General features: G+C 46.6%; 1 protein-coding gene across 1 annotated transcript in view; it reads right to left on the bottom strand.

The window, feature by feature from the left end:
• Positions 1-20,113, bottom strand: part of LOC119372409 (putative protein kinase C delta type homolog) — a 559,671-nt gene that overhangs the window by 83,233 nt on the left and 456,325 nt on the right. The window contains 2 exon segments of the mRNA XM_037642881.2: positions 6,934-7,295; positions 8,960-9,061. Coding sequence (XP_037498809.1) covers positions 6,934-7,295; positions 8,960-9,061 — 464 coding nt within the window.

Genomic DNA, 20,113 nt, shown 5'->3' with positions numbered 1-20,113 from the left:
TAAAGAAAATGTAAATAGGGTGTTGCAAATGCAATCTTACTGATAACGAAGGCCTGGACCAAGCGGAGGAGTTCGGCCTCCTTTAGTCCGCCATGTTTATTAGAGACCCGACCTAGAAGGCGCAAGGTGTGATTAACGGTGGTGTGAAGCGTCTTTAGTGTGTATGTGTTGAGTCGGTTGCTTTGAATGTGTAAACCAAGCACACGGAGCCTATCAACTCTAGTAACAGGGATGTGGTTTAGTAATACCTGTATATTGGTAATGTGTTTTAGAGCCCCGCGGTGAGATGGCAGAAGAAGTAGCTCAGATTTCTGAGGGGAGCATGTAAGATTCATAGCCCCTGCAAGTGCCACGACCGTATTGGCCGCGGCCTGCAGAGTGTCTTCAATCTGTCCATCAGAGCCGCCAGTCGTCCAAGGAGTGATGTCGTCGGCGTAGAGTGAAAATTCGAGATTAGGGATAGATCTCAATGCTAGCGCCAATGGCATCATCGAGAGATTGAAAAGAAAAGGCGAGAGCACCGATCCTTGGGGCGTGCCGTAGCTTCTCAAAGCGTACGAGGGTGATTGCTCTTTTCCGCGAACTGCTGTCACCCACCACGCGTCTGTTTTTACGACGCAGGACATATATGACGCAAATAACAGCTTGATATTGCAGCGCCTGTTGCAGCGCTCACGCGCAGAGAGAACCAGTACTGTTTTTTAGAATAATGTTTTGCTGTGTCTTGATTTTACGTTTTACACGCACACACAGAGCGAATGAAAAAATTGGGGGACCCTTGAACTTTGCCTTTAAGAGTTGAACGCGATAGCGAAATCCGGCCCCTAGTGCGCACTTCAACCACTAAGTGCACACTCATTAATGTGTGTTGTTACACACACACACACACACGCACGCACGCGCGCGCTATGTATCTATAGTAATGGTACAGGTTTTCAATTTAAAGCAATTCCCTGTGCTAGAACAGCCGTTGTAGTCGAGACATGTTTTCCACAATGCCTCACAGGTGGCAGCACATTATCTAATGTTTGCTGTTTGCTTGATATGTTTTCCGCTAGATGGACATAGTTGTCCATTTTTGGAGCTGTTTGAAAGTTCTTGTGTGTTTGTTTTTAGCGGTGATGCGTGTACTATCCCGGCTTTTTTCGAAGCATGGCGTCGCGCAAAAAACGTAGTTTGATGGCCTCGTCAATGCGCCTACAGATCACCGAATGGGCTCATTTTCGTCGCGACACCTGCCGAACAAAATACGATAAGGAGACTCCTTCCACTACATGGCATTTATGTAGTGTTTTTTTTTCCGAAGCAGTTGCATGCAACATCGTGGCTTTGTGGTAGGACACCTGCTTGCCACGCAGAGGGCCTGGGGTCGACCTCAACAGAAAGCGAATATTTTTTTATTGTTTATTTTATTTGCATCTTTCTCGATTTTTCGGCCACGGACGATTTTTTGCTCACTTCCAACGAAGCCGTCACCGACGCCGACGGCGCAATTTCTGCGAAACGAGCTCTCTATCTCTATAGCGTTAAAAGTAGTATTTTGCTTTAGCGTTAAAAGTAGTATTTAGTAATTTGCGCAGAGCTATACCACTGACAGCACATTTACACGCTCTGCGTGGCATACCAGCCGCATACTCGCGATCGGCCCATGATACGCAATCAGCTGCAGTTTTTTATCAGCAATAGCGAGGCGGGTGTGCCAGCATTCAGCGGGCCCGGCATCCCTTCCGATTCGTTTCGGACAGCGGCCACTGCGATTCGCCTCGCATCGGGTTTGGGGCTATTTGCCACGCGTTCGCCTGTTCCTGCTCCTACTGCTCACGATAGCGTACTGAAGAGCGAATATTAGGTACGGAACACAGAACACACGCGCTGTGGGCGTTCTTCTATGGCCCATGCGTTATGGGCGCTCCGCAGCCTGCTATTATGAGCCAACTAGCCCAGCAACGAATTGTCTTACTATACTTATGCTGACAATAATGTAATATACCTCTACACCAGGGCACACGGAGGCCGACATGCGAGTGGCACTGCCAGACACCTGTATGGATTAGGGTCACGTCCATAAGTATGTCAGTGCACTTAGTTGGGCCAGTTGGTTCTGCATGTCGATGAAGTGGATGCGCTTGAAAGACGAGGACGAAGAAGAGACAGGACACACAGTGCGCAACTTACAACTTGCGTCTAAGAGAACACAGCAATAATGTCAGGAACGGTAACAACGGTCATCTCGCAACTCACTGCCAAAAGTGCTCCTGCACCCCGAAATTTGAGCAGTGCACAGTCATATCTCGCAACCGTAATCAATCGGCGAGGCTCGTAGTTGAAGCAAAATATATTTTAGAATGCGCAGAATCGTGTGTCAGCATAGCTTCATTGGCATTATCTAAGAAAGAGATAGCATTTTTGAGTGCTCAGTAACGTGTAACGCGCAGGCCCTGTGTCGCGTGCTTAAGTGTATATAAGTGACGCTACCCTCTTTTTTCCAATAAACAAGTTGTAAGTTGCGCACTGTGTGTCCCGTCTCTTCTTCGTCCTCGTCTTTCAAGCGCATCCACTTCATCGCCATAAGTATATTTGCTCAATTTTAACGCGATAGCGTTAAAGAGCTCGTATCGCAGAAATTCCGCCGTCGGTGTCGGCACCGTTGGTTGTGAGCCAAAAATCGTCATCTTGTCCGTGACCGAAAAATTGAAAAAGCTGCAAATAAAATAAAATAATAAAAATGCTGGGTCCGAGCGAGAATCGAACCCAGGCCGTCCGCGTGGCAAGCAGGTGTTCTACCACACAGCCACGCCTCTGCTTGGAGCTGCACTGAAAGTAACTTCCATGCTTTCCAAAAATACGCGTCCTGTATACAGGTGTCACAGTACGAGATGTAATATCGCAGTAATATTGCATGGTACAAGCGTACGTTGCCATCGGGCGTCACACCATGTCAATATCCTAACGACTTAGTGGTTTAAAGAAAGCCACCCATTACAAAAGACAGACACATTACTGCCCGTATTCCCTTAAGAACACGTAGTGGGTGCATCGCAACTTCGAAAACTTTCTCGCGCATAATTGCTCCTGGTTTAAGGCATGCTACCCATTACATAAGGCACACACCTTAGTGCGCGCATTCTGTTAAACAGTCGTAGTGTTCGAAGTGGGCACTAACTAACTAACTAACTAACTAACTAACTAACTAACTAACTAACTAACTAACTAACTAACTAACTAACTAACTAACTAACTAACTAACTAACTAACTAACTAACTAACTAACTAACTAACTAACTAACTAACTAACTAACTAACTAACTAACTAACTAACTAACTAACTAACTAACTAACTAACTAACTAACTAACTAACTAACTAACTAACTAAAGAAATTAATTAATTTATAATACATAATGGGCCGTTTCAATGTATTTACATGAGGCATGGCATCGGTGCTTTGAACATCTATTCAATGAACTACGGAACAAGAGAAATCATAGGAAGTTTTGTGTAACATGGCCGTACTCCAGCGCTCTAACAACCCCCGCCGAGTTCTTGGTGACGCGCTCATCTGGGTCAGCGGTGGCCCCCTCTGCGTCTGCCCCCCCCCCCCCCCCCCTCCGATGATTGATGCTTTCTCGCGGCGTATGGTGGACAAGCCAGCAGTCAGATGCCGCCACGCCCGATCCATTTGTCTTGTTCTTGCGGACAAAATGAGGCGTCACCCTTACGCCGCAGTGCACCAGACTTAGATGTCCGCGCTCGCCGCGTCGGTGACATTCCCCGGCCGAGAAAATTGACGACGCATGATCGAGGACCGCCGCGGCCACATACCACGGCCGGAGATCCCGCGATCTGCACTGCGGCGGCCCTATAGCTGTACACGCATCGCGGACTCGCAAGAGATCGGCAAACAAGTAACGCGACTCCGCGACGGCGAAGCGACTCTAATCTTTCAGCGGGGAAACACGCTTCCCTGTAACAGACTGCCTCAATTTTGTTGGCACTGACTGACAAGCTCGGCGCGACATCACCAGAAAACCTATTCTTTTGTGAGCGCTTAAATTTGCAGCACATCCTTTTTTTCTCGAGGAAGATTTAGATTGTGAAGATGACAACTTCACTGCCTGTCTCTCGTCTATTGACTTTCCGCTATCAAACTAACGCACCAAGAAGTATGTACAACAATCTCGAGGCAATGTGAGAGGGTGACCTTAAGGAATCTGTCAAGAACTCAATGAGTTTGCTTTTCGCAGAGAGGAAGAAAATGAATGGCTTTAGATATATAGAAAAGAGCGCGCAAAAGGAAGCATCACTGCCTGTTTCATATTACTTTTTTTTTAATGTCACAAATGTTCAGATAAGCGTTGTCACGATTTTCGAGAGTGGTGCTGGAAAACGACTCAGTCAGAGCTGTAAGTCACAGAAAGTGCCGGCTTTGGTGGCCAGCAGAGCGGTCTCCTTTAGGGAATGTAGTTATTTAGCATAGCGCGATTTAAACGGCAGACAAAACAAAGAAATGTGCAAAAACAAAAGCACCGCTTCATTTCGGATCATGCATCCGTACCAACTCGCCCAAATCTATGCTGTTACGAATGTGGTTATCGGTACTGTTTCAGTTATATTTTTTAACACATATTGTGAGCGGTACTGGGTCAATGCTCCGAGCCTCAGCAGTTGAGGCAAGGCAAACCGAACGCATCGTTTAAAAAAAAAATTGAGAAGTTTAAAAATTCTCAGAACAACAAGGGTAATTATTACCGGCTTCAATTCCGACAGCGTGTTTTGTTCAGTAATTACAAAAAAGTTAACTAACGGAGGTTTTTTAGTATAAACAACAACTTTGTCTGCGAAATTTTGTTTGTTGGAGAAACACCCGCCTCTTGAGGGTATCCACTTGAAGAAGACGAATTTCGTTCTCGCGCAAGTAAATTTTAGGAACTTCTTCTCCGTAAGGAAATAATGTAGCAATCTTCCTTGTAATGCCAACCAGCTGACGATAGCTGGTGCAATATTATCTTGCCATGTCTTGCGCAATATCCGTTCGTACAAACATTCCAGAGCGGGCACTTCGGCCTTCTATACAAGAAGGTAACATTTCTTTATTCACTCGTGTAGTCCATGTCGTGTTCGCTTGCGGCGGCACTTTCAAGGGGTAGATACATGGGAAGTTCCGTTTCGGGTTTTTTCAGACATCATTAAGAAATACTCAATGGATTGAAAGTTAGAAACTGTCTAATTGGACGTTTTGCAAACCGATGTACAACTTTCTCGTCAGAATTTTTTGCGCAGCTTCGTCGCTTCGAAAGTTAGTTATAAAATGGCCTAATTAACACATTAATCAGAACACAAAAAATAGCCCGACTTATTCCAGGCAACAGTCAACAACATTTGGTCGCGTCGTCATTGCGTGATTGAGTGTCTCGGCATATTTTTGAACCATCTCTGGCTAAAGATAGCGGGGGCACCCTGTACACACACACACACACACACACACACACACACACACACACACACACACACACACACACACACACACAAACACACACATATATATATATATATATATATATATATATATATATATATATATATATATATATATATATATATATATATATATATATATATATATATATATATATATATATATATATATATATATGTATGTAATACGGCACGCGACGGCAAAACCCGCCGAGGGTGTCCATATAATTGCAATAGCAATAATAGCGGGGCGTAGTTTGCACTAGTGGCGCAAGGCTAAAGACAGCGGAGCTGATAGGCACCTAGCAGGTCCTGACGTTTCGAGGTTACGCCCAAGTTTTGAATGGTCGATCTGCATTCGACTGTTTCACGTGTCGGTAAGGCATACCAACGTGGCCCTCCGCAGCAGTTCGTCGTAGCGAGGCTCTGCAGAGACCTCACGTTGAGCAAGGTCAATATAAACTCGGCTTCCCCGACCCCGTCAAAGGCTAATCGTCTCGTTAAGGCGCGTTTACACTAAAGCGACACGACGCCGATTTCGGTCGACTGTCGCCGGGAGTGGCTTTTGTCGTGTCGTCGTCCTATTTATACTGCAACGACGCCAACAGTCGGCCGATCGTCTTTGGAAGACGCCGTCCGCGTCTTGTCATGCTCCTAGCTCTTGTCGACACCGACCAAAATTCAAACATGGGACCACCTGGTGCGCTCGTTTCCTCATTTAAGCCGTCCTCCTTTCTCTACCTTTGTCACCCTCGGCGTAATCGGTGCCATACCCGCAACACCCCGCTGCGTCGCGGAGCGGGGTGCGGATAAAGAAAGCGGAAGCGAAGAAAAGACGTCGGAGAGGTACGCAAGATGCCCATTGTCAAATGCCCGATCTGCTCAAGGAGGCCTCCGTCATCTGCCCCGAGATCTCCCTTTCGAGCTTCGAAGCGTCGCGCATTTGGTTTGGGCAAGGCGTATTTTCGCTCGGCCACTGATCTCCCGAAGACCTTCCGATGACACGTCGGCCGATGCATTTTGCTGAGGTTTTTGGTCTGCCATCATGTTCGACTACTAGGACATGCTGTGTTTGGAGGCGTCGGCGTCGTCGTCGGCCTAGTGTGACCAGACGGTCCGACGACATCGTAGGCGGGCGACTCGTAGGCCGACCGTCTGCGTATGCCTCGTGTCTGCGTTGGTGTCGTGTCGCTCTAATGTAAACGCGCCTGGCGGAGCCCTGTGGAGGCGGCTGGGCGAAGCCAATCGCAGGAGCGCCGTGTGGATGTCACAGCACATGCGCAGCCACCGCGCAGTTGGCAGGAGCTCGGCGGAGCCGTGTCTGGGCTCTTGAAGCAGGCGCGAAGCTATGTTACCGGTTGCTAGGCAACGCGCGGTGTTTTCTGTTCGCGACGGACGGACCAACGCTCGGCATAAACAGCTCCTGTGTTAAAGGTAAACTCGTCAGCGGTCAGCTCACCTTGCCAAAGCTGCCCTTGCCGAGGACCTTGAGCAGGTTGAAGTCTGTGAGGTTGTACTTGCGGAACTTGACGCGCTCTTCCTGCGTCGGGGTCTGCGGCGCCGAACGGCTGCCCGGAAGTGGAGGCCGGGAGGTCGCTTCCGCTTCCTCTGCTCTCCTCTCTTCTTCCTTGCGCTCCTGTTCCTTGTAGTACAGCTGCTGCCGGACCTCTGAGAGGTCCGCGATGGTCGATGACCGACGTGGCGAGGCAGGCAAAGCAGGCGTCTTCGATGCTTCTTCCGGAGCTCCGGGAACAGCCGCGCGGGTCTTGCCTCCGCCGCCTCCTCCGGGTGTCCCCGCTGCTGGCGGAGAGGTCGCCATATCTGAGAGATAAGGACGTGAGCATAGATAAGACAACGACATGAAGTTCATCTATTTGGTAGGGATTCATTGTGAAGGAAGGTAACACGTAAGACGCGGGCACAAGAGAACAAAAGCAGACAACACAAGCGGCGTTTGTATGTTGCCTGGTAATTTCTTTCCGTGTCTGTATGTCTTATCATTATATATGATGATAAGATAACGTTTCACGCATCTATAATGAGATTATTTTCTGAAAACGGGTAGACAACTGACTGATTAGACCAGGCGTCTCGAACACGCGGCCCGCAGACCTTTCTTTAGCCGCCCGGCTCGCACATGAGTGTATTCGTCCATGTTTTTTAAATTTTCTTGATGGATATGTTCATGAGCTGCACAGGCATCCTTTCCTTGAGGCATCCCATGCTGTCACCATGTGTTAGAACACAACCATGGAAGAAAAACTCTATATTTCAGAATCGGCGTCCGATTTCAGTCACTCTGGAGACGAATATCGACACGTTTCTCGAAACTTGATGCTGTCGCTGAATACCCTTCTAAACTGACCCATATAGCAGATATGGAAAATGCCTTCTTTCGAATGGCAACGGCGGCTGAAATTTTGCTCAAACTGTACCAGCACAACATCGGTGGCAGTGCGATCATACTCGGAGTATCCGTGTCATTGCTAGTGCAACAAAAGCATATCGGCTACTTATCTGGCGTGTCAATGGGAATCAGTGAACACAGAGGGATGCTACAGCCGCTGGCGTTACACTAACGTGACAGCGCACTGAAACAAAGAGTCAACGGCACAAGAACGAAATAGACATGACACAACTCGAAGTGCCGGCACTCAAGCCGAAAATGATCTTTTTCGCTTATAAAGAACAATATTCCGCCTGAGGCTCTTTCTTAAAATTTTCATCCATCATGAAGTACTTCGTGCGGAATTAGTCACAGAAGCTGCTTACTTATTATCGCGTGTTCACCACCCGAATGAACTTGCAATTCATTTCTGCCGACTAATCTCTTTTTCCATTAACTCCTTCCGTAGACAAGCAGAGACTGGAATCGCCTTCGCTCCTCCATCGCTGCCGCTGAGGACCTAGTGTTGTTCAAGTCTGCAGTTTCAGAACACTTTAGGGTGTAACTACAAACTATTGTACTTGCTTCACCGTTGCTATTATTGGTATTCAGTTCTGTGCTTGTATTGTACCCATCACCTCTGTAATACCCTCTGGGTCCTGAGGGTGTGCTCATAAATAAATGAATAAATAAATAAATAAATAAATAAATAAATAAATAAATAAATAAATAAATAAATACAAGGGGGAGTCAAACGTGTGCCGCATTTTTTCTGTGTTAACCGGCTAGCTACCGTAATTAGCGCATGAGAGAACATTTTAATTATTTAGCTTAATTAGCATTTCTTAGCTTCGCTAGAGTATTGGCTTGCAGAAAGAGGCATGTAGTTCCTCGCAGGCGTTTGGCGAAAGAGGTGGTACTCGCGTGTGCCAAGATTTGCGAGCTCTGCTCGAACGACAACTCGTGAACTCACTGTATGCAATTATTCAGTTTGTAAATAATTTTATTTCTGATGCTATTAACAGACCGAAAATGGGTAACCACCGCCAGGAAAGCTTGACGAATACTTCTCCTTTATTTCAGTGAAGAAGGAGCTCACCTTTCTTGACCGTGGCGAGCACCTCCGAGAGGAGCTTTTGGTTGACCCCGCACAGGTTGGCCATGTGTTTCTCGCATTTTTTGTGGCAGTTGACCTTGCATTCTGCATACAAGACGGTGGAGAAAGAGCGTGAAAATGGGATTGAACGGCGCGGACATTTATAGCTCAGCGGTCATGCTTTTCGTTGAGCCGTTACGCGCGCGTTCGCAAAACTATCATCATCATGAATGGCCTCTACCTTTATTTTTTGGGGCCGTGACACTAAAACTCTCTATTACAAGTGTCTCAAACACGCGGCCCGCTGACCTTTCACTAGCGGCCCACGGTCCACACATGACTGTCTTTGTCCCATGATCTGTTTATTTTTTTAATAAGTATGTTCACGAGCTACTCAGGCATGGCTATAGTCTCAAGCATTTCTTTCGTGAGGCACATCGTGCGGTGTTGGGAAACGGGTGTCTCAGCTTGCGACTGCTTCTGCGCAGAGCTGATAGACGGAGCGATCAAGGCGACGGTGAGTTAAGGCAAATTTATATACATATATACAGAGGCGTTACATATTCGGCGCTGGGGCCGACAGCTTATTGGGCTCGCACAGCGGTTCGACGACGACCCGCGATTTCTTCGTTCGCTGTCTCGCTGTCTCTCTCTCTCCGCGCAGCTTGGTTCTTTTATAGCCCTGGGCGATCGCTTGTATCAGCGAGTAGTGCGAAGCCTCCAATCAGGAACCGCCGTTGGTCGCTGGCTCGAACCGGATCCGCGGGGAGGAGGGCTTGCCGCACGTTGCGGGAGAGATTTCCGTCGGTTGCGTCAGGCGCAGCGCCGGAGTTGCCGGGGATTGCGTAAGGCTCCCGCCTCGTTGCATCAGCTGGCGTTGACGCTGGTTGAGTCAGCCTCATCGCCGGAGTTGCCGGGGATTGCGTAAGACTCCCGCTTCGTTGCATCAGCGGGTGTCGACGCTGGTTGCGTCAGACGTTTTACCAGCTTGAATTCCTTGTCGAAGCAAGGAAGTTTGGGTTGGGAGCCCTGGCATAACAGCGGTCACCATGTGTTCAAACATAACCGCAAAACAAAAACTGTATGCTTCAGAATCGGCGTACATATTTTACTCGTCTTGGAAATCGGTATCGATACGTTTCTCTAATTCTGCCCCCAGATGCCCTTCAGAGATGTGGGAAGAAGATGAGATATGGGAAAGAAAGGAATTCTTTCAAATGGCAACGTTAGCTGGCATCTTGTTCAAGCCCCCTTTCCCCGCTCCAGCTTTCTTCACCATCCAAGCCCTCGCGGGACTAAATTTTGCGACAGCGGACCGCTAGCTTAGGTGAGTTTGAGACCCCTGCTCTGTTAAAGAGATTTAGTTCCGCGGCCCCAAAGCGGCTTACGCACGTAAGTTCTTGCGTTCTTTGTTTCCCCAGGATGCGTCTAGGAATACAAAGGAACTCAGAGCATGCGTACGTAAGCCGCTTTGGTGCCCGGCACTAAAACTCAGAGTGTTTTATTGCTGGGGACCCCAAGCGTCATACGTACGTAAGCCCTTGCGTTCCTTTGTATTATCCTTGGGTGCGACTGGACGTACAAAGGAACGCGAGAGCGTACGTACGAAAGCTGCTTGATGTCCCCGGCCCTAAAACTCTCTGTTGCGCCTGGCAATAACATATAGGTGTGCAAAAAAGGTGTTGAGGAACAAGGTGATGCTGTCTATTATATCGTGGAGAGATAGATTGCATAGTCTGAATAGTCAAGGAATAATTCGAGTTTCGTTAAATGTAGAAAATTGACATGGTATTTCCGCCTTCCTAGTTCAAGGGAGCGAATGTTGGTAGCCAGCTTCTAGTGAGGCGCATGCTATCTTTTTTTTAGTAAAAAGTAGGGCGTCTTCCGGCAGTTATTTTCTGCAATAAAAATTCCACTCGAAGATCAGGGTGAAAAACAGCGACAGTGCTGTTTTTGCCACTGTCCTATTTTCCTAATAATTACCGTGAGAAGAAAACGAAGGCAAACTTGAGCAACGAGTGCTGTCTGTTTGGCATAAGAAATAAAACTACTCAGAATCTGAAGCTTCCAGGCCGCGCCACGGCCGAAAAACATTCCTGAGTACATATTTGTATGTGTGTGTAAATGTGCTAAACATCAATTGTGCTTGTTACCTCCGCGTCATTTCATGTGTTTATTTATGTCCATGTTACCGAATTATGTTATGCCCTTCTCATGAACGTATTTCTAGCAAGAAAACGTCATGTTAAATTGTTATTCTTGTTAACCGTCTGTGATACAATAAATTTTTCTAAACCCACTGCTGCAAAAAGTTGCACATTTTTACTCATTTTAGGGACGGCTTAGCACCCTCCCATAGTAATGTACGTTCAAATCGTCCAGCTTGATTTTTTTTCTAAATATGTCTGTGAAGACTCTGAGCGCTACTTTTCGGGGCGGCTAGGTGCTCTCCCACAAGATAGCACAGTACGCTGTATACTGTCTGAAATGCATAATCATTTCTATGTCCACTGAACGAGGAAACTGTTAAGCCGTCTGCCCCTTTGACACATGAAAGGATCACCACTCTAAAGAATTTATTATAAAACAAAAAAAAAACATTTTTGGCGGAGATAGGGTCGAACCGAGGCCCCTATGTTCCGAAGGCAAGTGTCTTAAACACGGGGTTACAAACCCGCATTCTTTTTCTGTAGTGCATGAAAACAGTGCCAGCTTGCAGAACATGAATATATCTGAACGATATATATGAATGCGCTGTACCGACGGTGCAAGCCAAAAATAAAAGGAGAACGCTTTCTATGGGGGTCTTGTTGAATTGTCTGCAGGGTAGTTGAATAAAAACCCTCTGCAGGACAAGTTGTAGAGCCGACATGCAGGATTGCAGGCATCAGAAAATTTCTGACTTAACGAAAATTGGATCCTGAACACGCGTTTCGGTGTCCGCAGGGTGCGCACTCTGTGAGGCCGTTCCGGAAGCTGATGATTTTATTTATTTATTCAAAATGCCTTACAGGCCCATCGAAGGGCATTAAGGGGGCATCAGTATTTACAAAAAAATACAGACAAGCAAACAAAGCAACAGATGAAAGAAACAGTAAGAAAGAAGCGAAACAAAGGTTACAAACCGCAAGGTGCAAGAACGTTATACAATGCTGAAATGTAACGAAATCAGGTTATCTCGAAAAGTTTTACGATTAGGGATGGATACAATGTGATCTGGAAGATCGTTGCAACGTGCAATGGCTCTAGGTAGCGGTGATGAGTTAAATTCCCGCGTTTGAGCATGAATGCGCATGAAACTATGTGCGTTGTGAATGCATCGGGATGTGCGCACAAGAGGATGAAGTGGCGAACAGTGAACTTTATTACTATATATAGAGTACCTGTGAAACAAACATAAAAGAGCAATAACGCGGCGTTCTTCCAGTGACTGAAATGCAAAGTCTTGTTTTACTAAGGTAATGCTGGAAGGATAGTCGTAGTTGCCAGAGATGAATCTCACTACCCTATTCTTGACGTCTTCCAACACACGGACTATAGGTAATCTTGACATGGTGACCATGTGAATGATGCATACTCTAGTTGTGAGCGAACGTAAGTAATATATGATAATGCGCGTACCTTAGAAGGAGCGTTGCGCAAGTTTCTGCGGAGATATCTGAGACGCTTTCGATGAAACAGCTGCTATATGCGTAGTCCAGGATAAATCCGATGAAAGGTGAATGCCGAGATATTTGTACGATGGGGTAGCCGAAACAATGGTGTTATTAATCGTATAGTGAAATGCCGAGTTAGTACGCTTTCGAGTGAACGAGATTGACTTGCATTTAGAGGTGTTAAGGGACATCTCCCAAGTTTCGCACCACCTAAAGGTTAGGTCAATGTCGTTTTGGAGAGCAGAACGATCATCAGAACATTTAGTATTGCGATAGATGGCGCAATCGTCGGCGAAGAACCTAACTGATGATGAAAGGTTAGCTAGCAAATCGTTATTGTGTATTAAGGAAAAGTAATGGACCTAGCACACTGCCTTGGGGGACACCGGACGTAACGTCGCAAACGTTAGATGAAATGTCGTCGATCACCGTGAATTCCTGTCGCGAAGAGAGGAAGTTGCCTAACCAAGACAGAGTTAATGAATCGATACAAAGTGCAGGCAGTTTAGAATTTAAACTACAGTAAGGGACGGTATCGAAAGCCTTGGCGAAATACAGGAAGAGGCAATCGGTTTCATCGCTAGTGTTCATATTAAAGTGAAGGTCAGTCCTGAATTCAAATAACTGAGTGTCACATGAGTAGCCCTTGCTGAAGCAGTGCTGATTAGAAAAAAAAAGTTATTTGATTTGTAGGGCCACCCGCCTCATGGCCTAATTTGAATGCAAAATATTCTTCAAGTAAGGGAATACAACTTATTTCCATAGTATTACACTTACGCAAAACAAACTGCTCTTTATAGCGGTTGTTCTCGAACGGTCCAGCTTCAACTCTCCTTTGTTAACGGTTTTCGTTCTGGCTTACTCTTGGTTTGAGCAGCCCATTGACATCATGATTTCACGCGGCGTGAGGTATTTCTCGTTAAATTAAAATAGGCGGCGGCAGAGAGGATGTAGCCGCTTGCGAGGCGTTCGGGCACTGTCATATGAACTCGCGCTGTTTCGTTTCGCTATAAATATTTCGTGTAATTGAGGAATTGCCCTCTTGGATGACCTTTGCCGGCCGACAGACTTGGCTTCAGTCTGTGGGTCTTTCTTGACTAGTTGAGATGCTTCCGCATGGAAGTTTACTTCAGCCGAACGAAACCGTCGTTTCAACGCGCACCGCATGAACACTCGTTTCGAGCCTGAGCATGTACGGAGAGGTTAGTGTAAATCCATCGCTTCTGTTTGTTACCGTTGGCTTTGTTTGCGTATCACACGGAAGGGACACGCTGCAATTCCAAAATTTTCAACGTTTTATTCTTTGCCACCTATAAAATTTGTGTTGGTTTCGAACGATATGGCTTCCCGCGGATGCGGGCGAATGAGTTCGTCCTTTCAGATGACACCTACGAAGAAATGACTGAAAATATGTCAAAGCTGCGCTACATCTTTTCAAGGCACTCGACATTCTATTGCAACAAAAATAATGTCAAAATACGTTTATTTGTATGTTCTATAGTAATTATTCCTTATTGGATTTTATTTAAATATCTATTTATTCTGACGTCATTCTTGTTCTGTTTTTGCATAGGATCAAATGTCAGGCTAGACATATGGTGCATTTTTGGTTTCTGCTATATTAACTTCGAGCAAAGAAAAAAATATAGTTTAGACGTGGCTTGCGGAAAGCGACCCATTGAATGACTCATGAAAAATGGTAGTGCCTTCAGCAAAGTCACTATATTCAACAGTACACTGCAAAATAAAGTTAAACGAGGACCTATTTATGACGCACGACGTTCAATTCATTCAAACCCCAATCTACGTTGCGCATTCTTAGCCACTAGCCGACACAACTAGCAAAAACAAGTGGTGTCCACAAATGTGTACAAAGCTTCTCCAAAGGGTTAATAGAAACGCGGCTCTCTTCCAGCAAAACCAGATTAGCAGTTCACTTTACAGGAGCAGCAGAAGAAGCACTTCTGTCGGTTGCGTCGCTCATTGTTCATAGAGAAATGGCTGATACTAGTTTGTACAGTAAAACCGTGATCACGAAACCGGATTTTACGGATTTCCCGATCTAACGAAGTTATTTTCATTGTCGGGCAGGTACCCATAGAGTTAAATGCTGTCATCAACTAGAAATGACGAAGCTATTATGACACTAAACCCGATTTAACCAAATGTTTCTGGAAATAAATGAGTAAAAAGGGCAGTGATTTCTTTCTAATTTTCACGCAGCCGGCTTTTTCTTCGGGCGTGCGCTGTAATGCTATCGCCTTAAAATCTCTAACCGATCTAGCCACGCCCCTAGTTTTATTTTGACGAGGCGGCACACCACGCCCATGCACGGAACAACGGACTTAACGGTCTGTAGCGCTCTTACGTGCCAAATGGCGCTATAGGGGCGGTCGTGGTTTGTCGTCCCTGTAAATGCTCCCACAGGAACACGGTAGTTGCTACTGTTATTTAATGATTTATGCAACAGACGGGACTGATCGTCTCCTTGCAACTTTCTTGCTGTGCTTGCTCGCACAACCACTGCATTTGTTTTACCCGTCTTTACATATCGGCAGCTTGTCATAGCTTTACCTCACTGCCTAACTCGTCTGCATCGGCCGCACATGGGAGGCTGCATGTCCGGGCTGCCCTTGCGGACATTTCACGCGCTCACGCGTGCGTTAGTGTCAAATAAAGTGCCGCGGCAGCTTTTGAGTGTTGCTACGTTACAATTTTAGGTATCGAGAGGCCGAAAAATCTTTTTATCGATTTTACGAATTTATCAATTTAATGAAATAATTCGAGTGCGGCCATCACTTCGCGAAATCGAGCTTCAACTGTATGGCTCAACTCCCCTACTTTCTTCCTCACGCTTTCTTAACTATCATTGTGATTCGGTCCCCTATTCTAGACATTGTTAAATTCCGCCATGTTGTCGAATTCCGCCATTGGTGAACTCTGATTGGCCCGGAGGGCTGCTACGGCCTCTTCGATTGGCTTAAAATGGCACCATTGTGATATCTGGCACGATGGCAGAATTTGACAGTGTCGAGAATAGCACCCTAGTACTTAGCTGCGCTCCGCGTTCGTTTTCTTTCATTCTCCCCTGTACCAACAGATCATTCGTTCGGTTACGACAACGCCGTGAAACGTACGAATGGGCGCTTTAGAGCGGTGCACTAAGAGCACGAGATAGATGGAAGAAGGTTGCTCAGCTGAGCAAGTTTATGTTAGAGGACCAGAAATTGCTAAAGAATCATTGCATAGAGGCTGAAAGAACACAATGTTGTGGTTGTTATAGTGGTGGATAGACAATAGTCAGCGACATTATCAAATAGTAACCATTGTGAAAACAGGACTGCTCTGTGTTAACCAGCAGTTTGCCGACATAACGCAATAGAAGTAGCATGAAAAAGAATACGGTATTTGAATTCGATAAGACATATCGCGGGCATAATATCCTCTTTCAGGAAGCTGGAGAAAGAAGCCAGGAAGATATTGTTTTCAACACATTTACTTCCAGAAACCAGCTGATGGCAGGCATCACGACTCACTGCCAATTCTACTAATGATGAAAACTGCTTTTTTATTTGCTGCCTTGAAGAAGATGAGTCCATTTGTCAATATGTTGGCTCCAGCTACACCCCCTGTTCAATGATTGTTCACCTCTTCAAGGCTCCATCTTCTCCTGAACTTCTGCCTTTTTTTATTAAATGTCTTTAAGGAGAGGTCGGTGCCTAGGTATGAATCCGGCTAGTCCTCTTCTCTTATATAATAATTTGCATCATGAAGCGGTCATTAACCATGAAAAAATACACCATTTCCCGCTAAAGGGGACCACGAGGCAATGCGAAGCCGGAGCACTTGCACGATCGCGTTCCGTTGGCGTTCGTTGGGCATGCTACCGTTGGGCATGCTACCGACAGAGGGGAAACGAGAGAGCGGAAGTATTGAGGAGGAGGAAAGAGGGTGAGTGGAAAACGAGAAAGTGGAGAGGAGGAGCGGAGAGGGAAAGTTGAGAGGGAGAGGGGAAGTGGAGAGGAGGTTTGTGGAGAGGGTATGCGCATGCGCAGTAGAGGTGGTCACGCCGCACACCACCACCACCACCGGTTTGAGCTCCGCTATAAGATGCTTCGCATCTAATGTCTATTCACCACAGCAACGTTCACACATCATCAACAATGTTCTACGTCAACAGTGGTCACACATACTTCTGCCTTGTATGGATTGCGAGTTTTATTACGAATTATGATTGATATCAGAGCCCACACATAACACCGAAAGTGCTGCCCACGTGACTCTTCGCGCCCTTTCCAGTTTCTTTTGTGCCAACGGTGTCCCTTCACCTCGCGAAGCGTATCTTTAGCGATATATATGACAGAGGTGACAGATACGCGATACGAGCAATCGACGATGTATCCATCGTACTGCCTCGGCAGTGGTAGTGGTTCGCGTCTTGACAACGCGGACACCACGTGTAGATTGTTCTTGCAACGAAATAAGCCAACGAAAATAAGCAACCGAACTAGACGTAAACAAATAAAACATTAAAAAAGCGTACAAAAACTGATAAAAAAGTCAGTTTCGCCACAAGACCGAAACAGTGAATACGATAGCAACAAATTGGAATGTTGTACGAAGTAAGGTTAGAAACAAACTTCATTATGATCCGACCTCGCTTAACTCTACAAAACGCTGGCGTAATAGGATACGGCCACTCCAGTCAGCGAAGCGTTTTAGTGCTGTCTGCCGCTTTAACGCAAAGTAAGCGGTGAAAGCACAGCACATACAAAGGTATGAGTCGCTTACCAATCCCTGTAGAGATAGTGTGCGCGACCGTGCCCTTTTGATCAAAGTTCGCAGTTGCTGCCAAAGCGACGCAGCCCCCCGCCCCCACTGACACCCCTTCATGCTTCTTCGCTCGACAGAGTTGGCAGCGCGTTTCATCTCTGCTTGAGACATGCTCGTCTGCAGCATTTGCAAAATTTCGCTCGGACGTAGAACATACGACGCGCAAGGCGACGTCATCGATTTGGACTTTATACGGAACATGACGGTGACGGCAAAACTGCGCCTCGAGTGTTCATATAATTGCTATCGCAATAAAGCTACCGGAAACCAAACAACTTGCAGAGGCCGAGTTCCCTGATACCAGAATTACATTTTGGGGCGACATTTCGAGCGAGGAAAAGCCAAAAGACAAGCTTTGCGTAGAGTTTTATTGCAAAGACAATTATCGCGCGCGTCTAATGTAATTGCTAGTGATGACGGTCCTGACAGAAGTATCAACTGGTGGCATTTCACAACGCGCTTTCAGGCGAAATGCATATGGGATTACATTCGTTCACGAAGTTTCAATGCGGATTATTGCTCAGAGTCAGAACGTTCACTTCCATAAAAGTCTTTGAGCAAGTTAGGCGCACTGCGGATGCGCCATGGCGTTATCACATGGCATCACTTCACCTGACGTCATGTTGTGCCTTTGTGAGACGGCGGTTCTATGATTATGACGGTTTGATATGTACACAAGAACACACGAGAATACAGAGAAAATAGGGAGGGAGCGAGCTGACACCCAGCCACGTAATAGAGGGGCACAACGCCTGAACACTTTCGGGAGCTAGGAAATAAACGACTGTTCTATAGGATCCGTATCAATGGAAGCACACAACTTAATTCTAAACAGTCTCAGTACTCATCACAGCGAGAAGCTGGATAGCACACACCTAGTCTGGTTTCCGGCTCATCAGGGCCACTCGGTCAGCCCCAATGGCTGCAATCCTAACGAGCAAGCTCACTCTGCTGTGCAGGATCTCACATGTCGCGCACCACATCAAGAATTGCTCCAGGATGATTGCGGCTCCCACAAAAGACCCTCGAAGCACTTTTAATGAGATCACCTCACACTATAGGGACGGTAAAAGATTCTTTCCTCCCCCCTCCCCCCCCATAAGAAGCTTACCCGAGCTCAGACAGTCACATTAAGATTTATCCAAACCTAATCCTACCCCACACCCTTTGTGCTTAACAAAATTGACATGGATTTTCCCGCCGAACGTAAACGTAGTGGACACACTCCGTGTCTAATGGATCATATGTCCTGGCTGTGCCCCAACGAAAGGGCCTCGGATCTCAACAGTGAGGAGGACTGGAGTCGGCGTATAACCAGTGCAGTCCTCCAAGATCAACTCCTGGCCGTCCGGAGAGCTCACGCCATCGGGGAAGCCTTTGGCTTACCGGTGCCTACGTGGGCGGAGCCACCGACTTAGCCCGGGGGCTTTGCCCTCGGGCCGTAGTTTTTCTGGACCATAATAAAGTTCTTGCCATGCCATGCCATGTTCTATAGGACTGCTATATAAGACACCGTCCAGTTCTCATAATAAAACGGCAGCACTAATGCGCATGTGTTCAGGTTGAAATGACATGTCATTTGCAGTGTATATAGATGCCAACGCAGACGAAAGATGCCATGTGCACATTGTTTATTTTATTCGAGCGGAGGCGAAATGCTAGAGGCCCGTGTGCGATGCCAATGAACGTTAAAGAACACCAGACGGTCAAAACTTCTGGAGCCCTCTACTACTCATAATCATATCGTGATTTTGACGCGTAAAACCCCAGATATTATTATTTTTAGTTTATTCTACCGTCAAAGCCAAGGTATTACAGAGAATAGCGGGTAAAACGCTATCAGGGTATGAAGCTGGCAGTGTAGATCCGGTTTTTCATCAGCACAATATGTAGAGACAAAAAGATGTCATTAAAAAATAATGAAACAAATCTCTCCAGGTGTATACGGCAGTTATAAAAGGCGTCTTTCCTTCTTTTTTGTTTTATTGCCAAAGCCGTAAGGCTACACGAAAAAAAGAGAGGCACTTGGCAGCGTAGATACAGGCACAACAAACGTCAACAGCGTAAGTGCCTATAAACGCTCTCGCATTTGGAGCGTCGCCAGCCGGCGGCATTGATTTACCTCTGCATGCTTCACAGTAGCAAGGCCGTGAGATTGCAACGAGAAGGGACACTGAAAGCGGCCGGCTGAGAGGGCATTACAGAAGGGAGGAGGCTCGCTTAATGCGGAAAGGATGTTCTATTGCGTCGTTAGACCCTTGGGAAGGCGGCAAGAGCCTGACAGCTCTGACTTGCTATCAGTGCACCGTATACCACGTGCGATTATTCTCGGCACGTGGTAGGTGCATCTTCCTTCGTTCAGTAACATTCGGTGCACTGGGATCAGGGCCGGGCAGAGACACTACGAAAAAGAAATCCACAAGGCCCTCATGCATTTGCCTAAGAGGACTCGAAGGCGAAGGCCATTTTCTTCTTCTCAGTCGATGAATTGACCTCTTCCAAAAGCTCTCTTCCGAAAGCTTTCTGCACCTAACGTGGTTTACACGGCCTCCTGGATCGGAGGCATTGCATGCTTTGGGCACGTCACCTGATTTTGCACTGCCTCCGTGATTGGCCCCACCTTTGAGCAAGGGACGATGTCACGTAATGACGTCATGGACGTACGTCG

This window comes from Rhipicephalus sanguineus, chromosome 10 (genome assembly GCF_013339695.2).
Source record: "Rhipicephalus sanguineus isolate Rsan-2018 chromosome 10, BIME_Rsan_1.4, whole genome shotgun sequence".
Lineage (NCBI taxonomy): Eukaryota > Metazoa > Arthropoda > Arachnida > Ixodida > Ixodidae > Rhipicephalus > Rhipicephalus sanguineus.
Note: the sequence above shows the minus strand (reverse complement) of the source record. Positions and strands in the feature narration are given on the sequence as shown.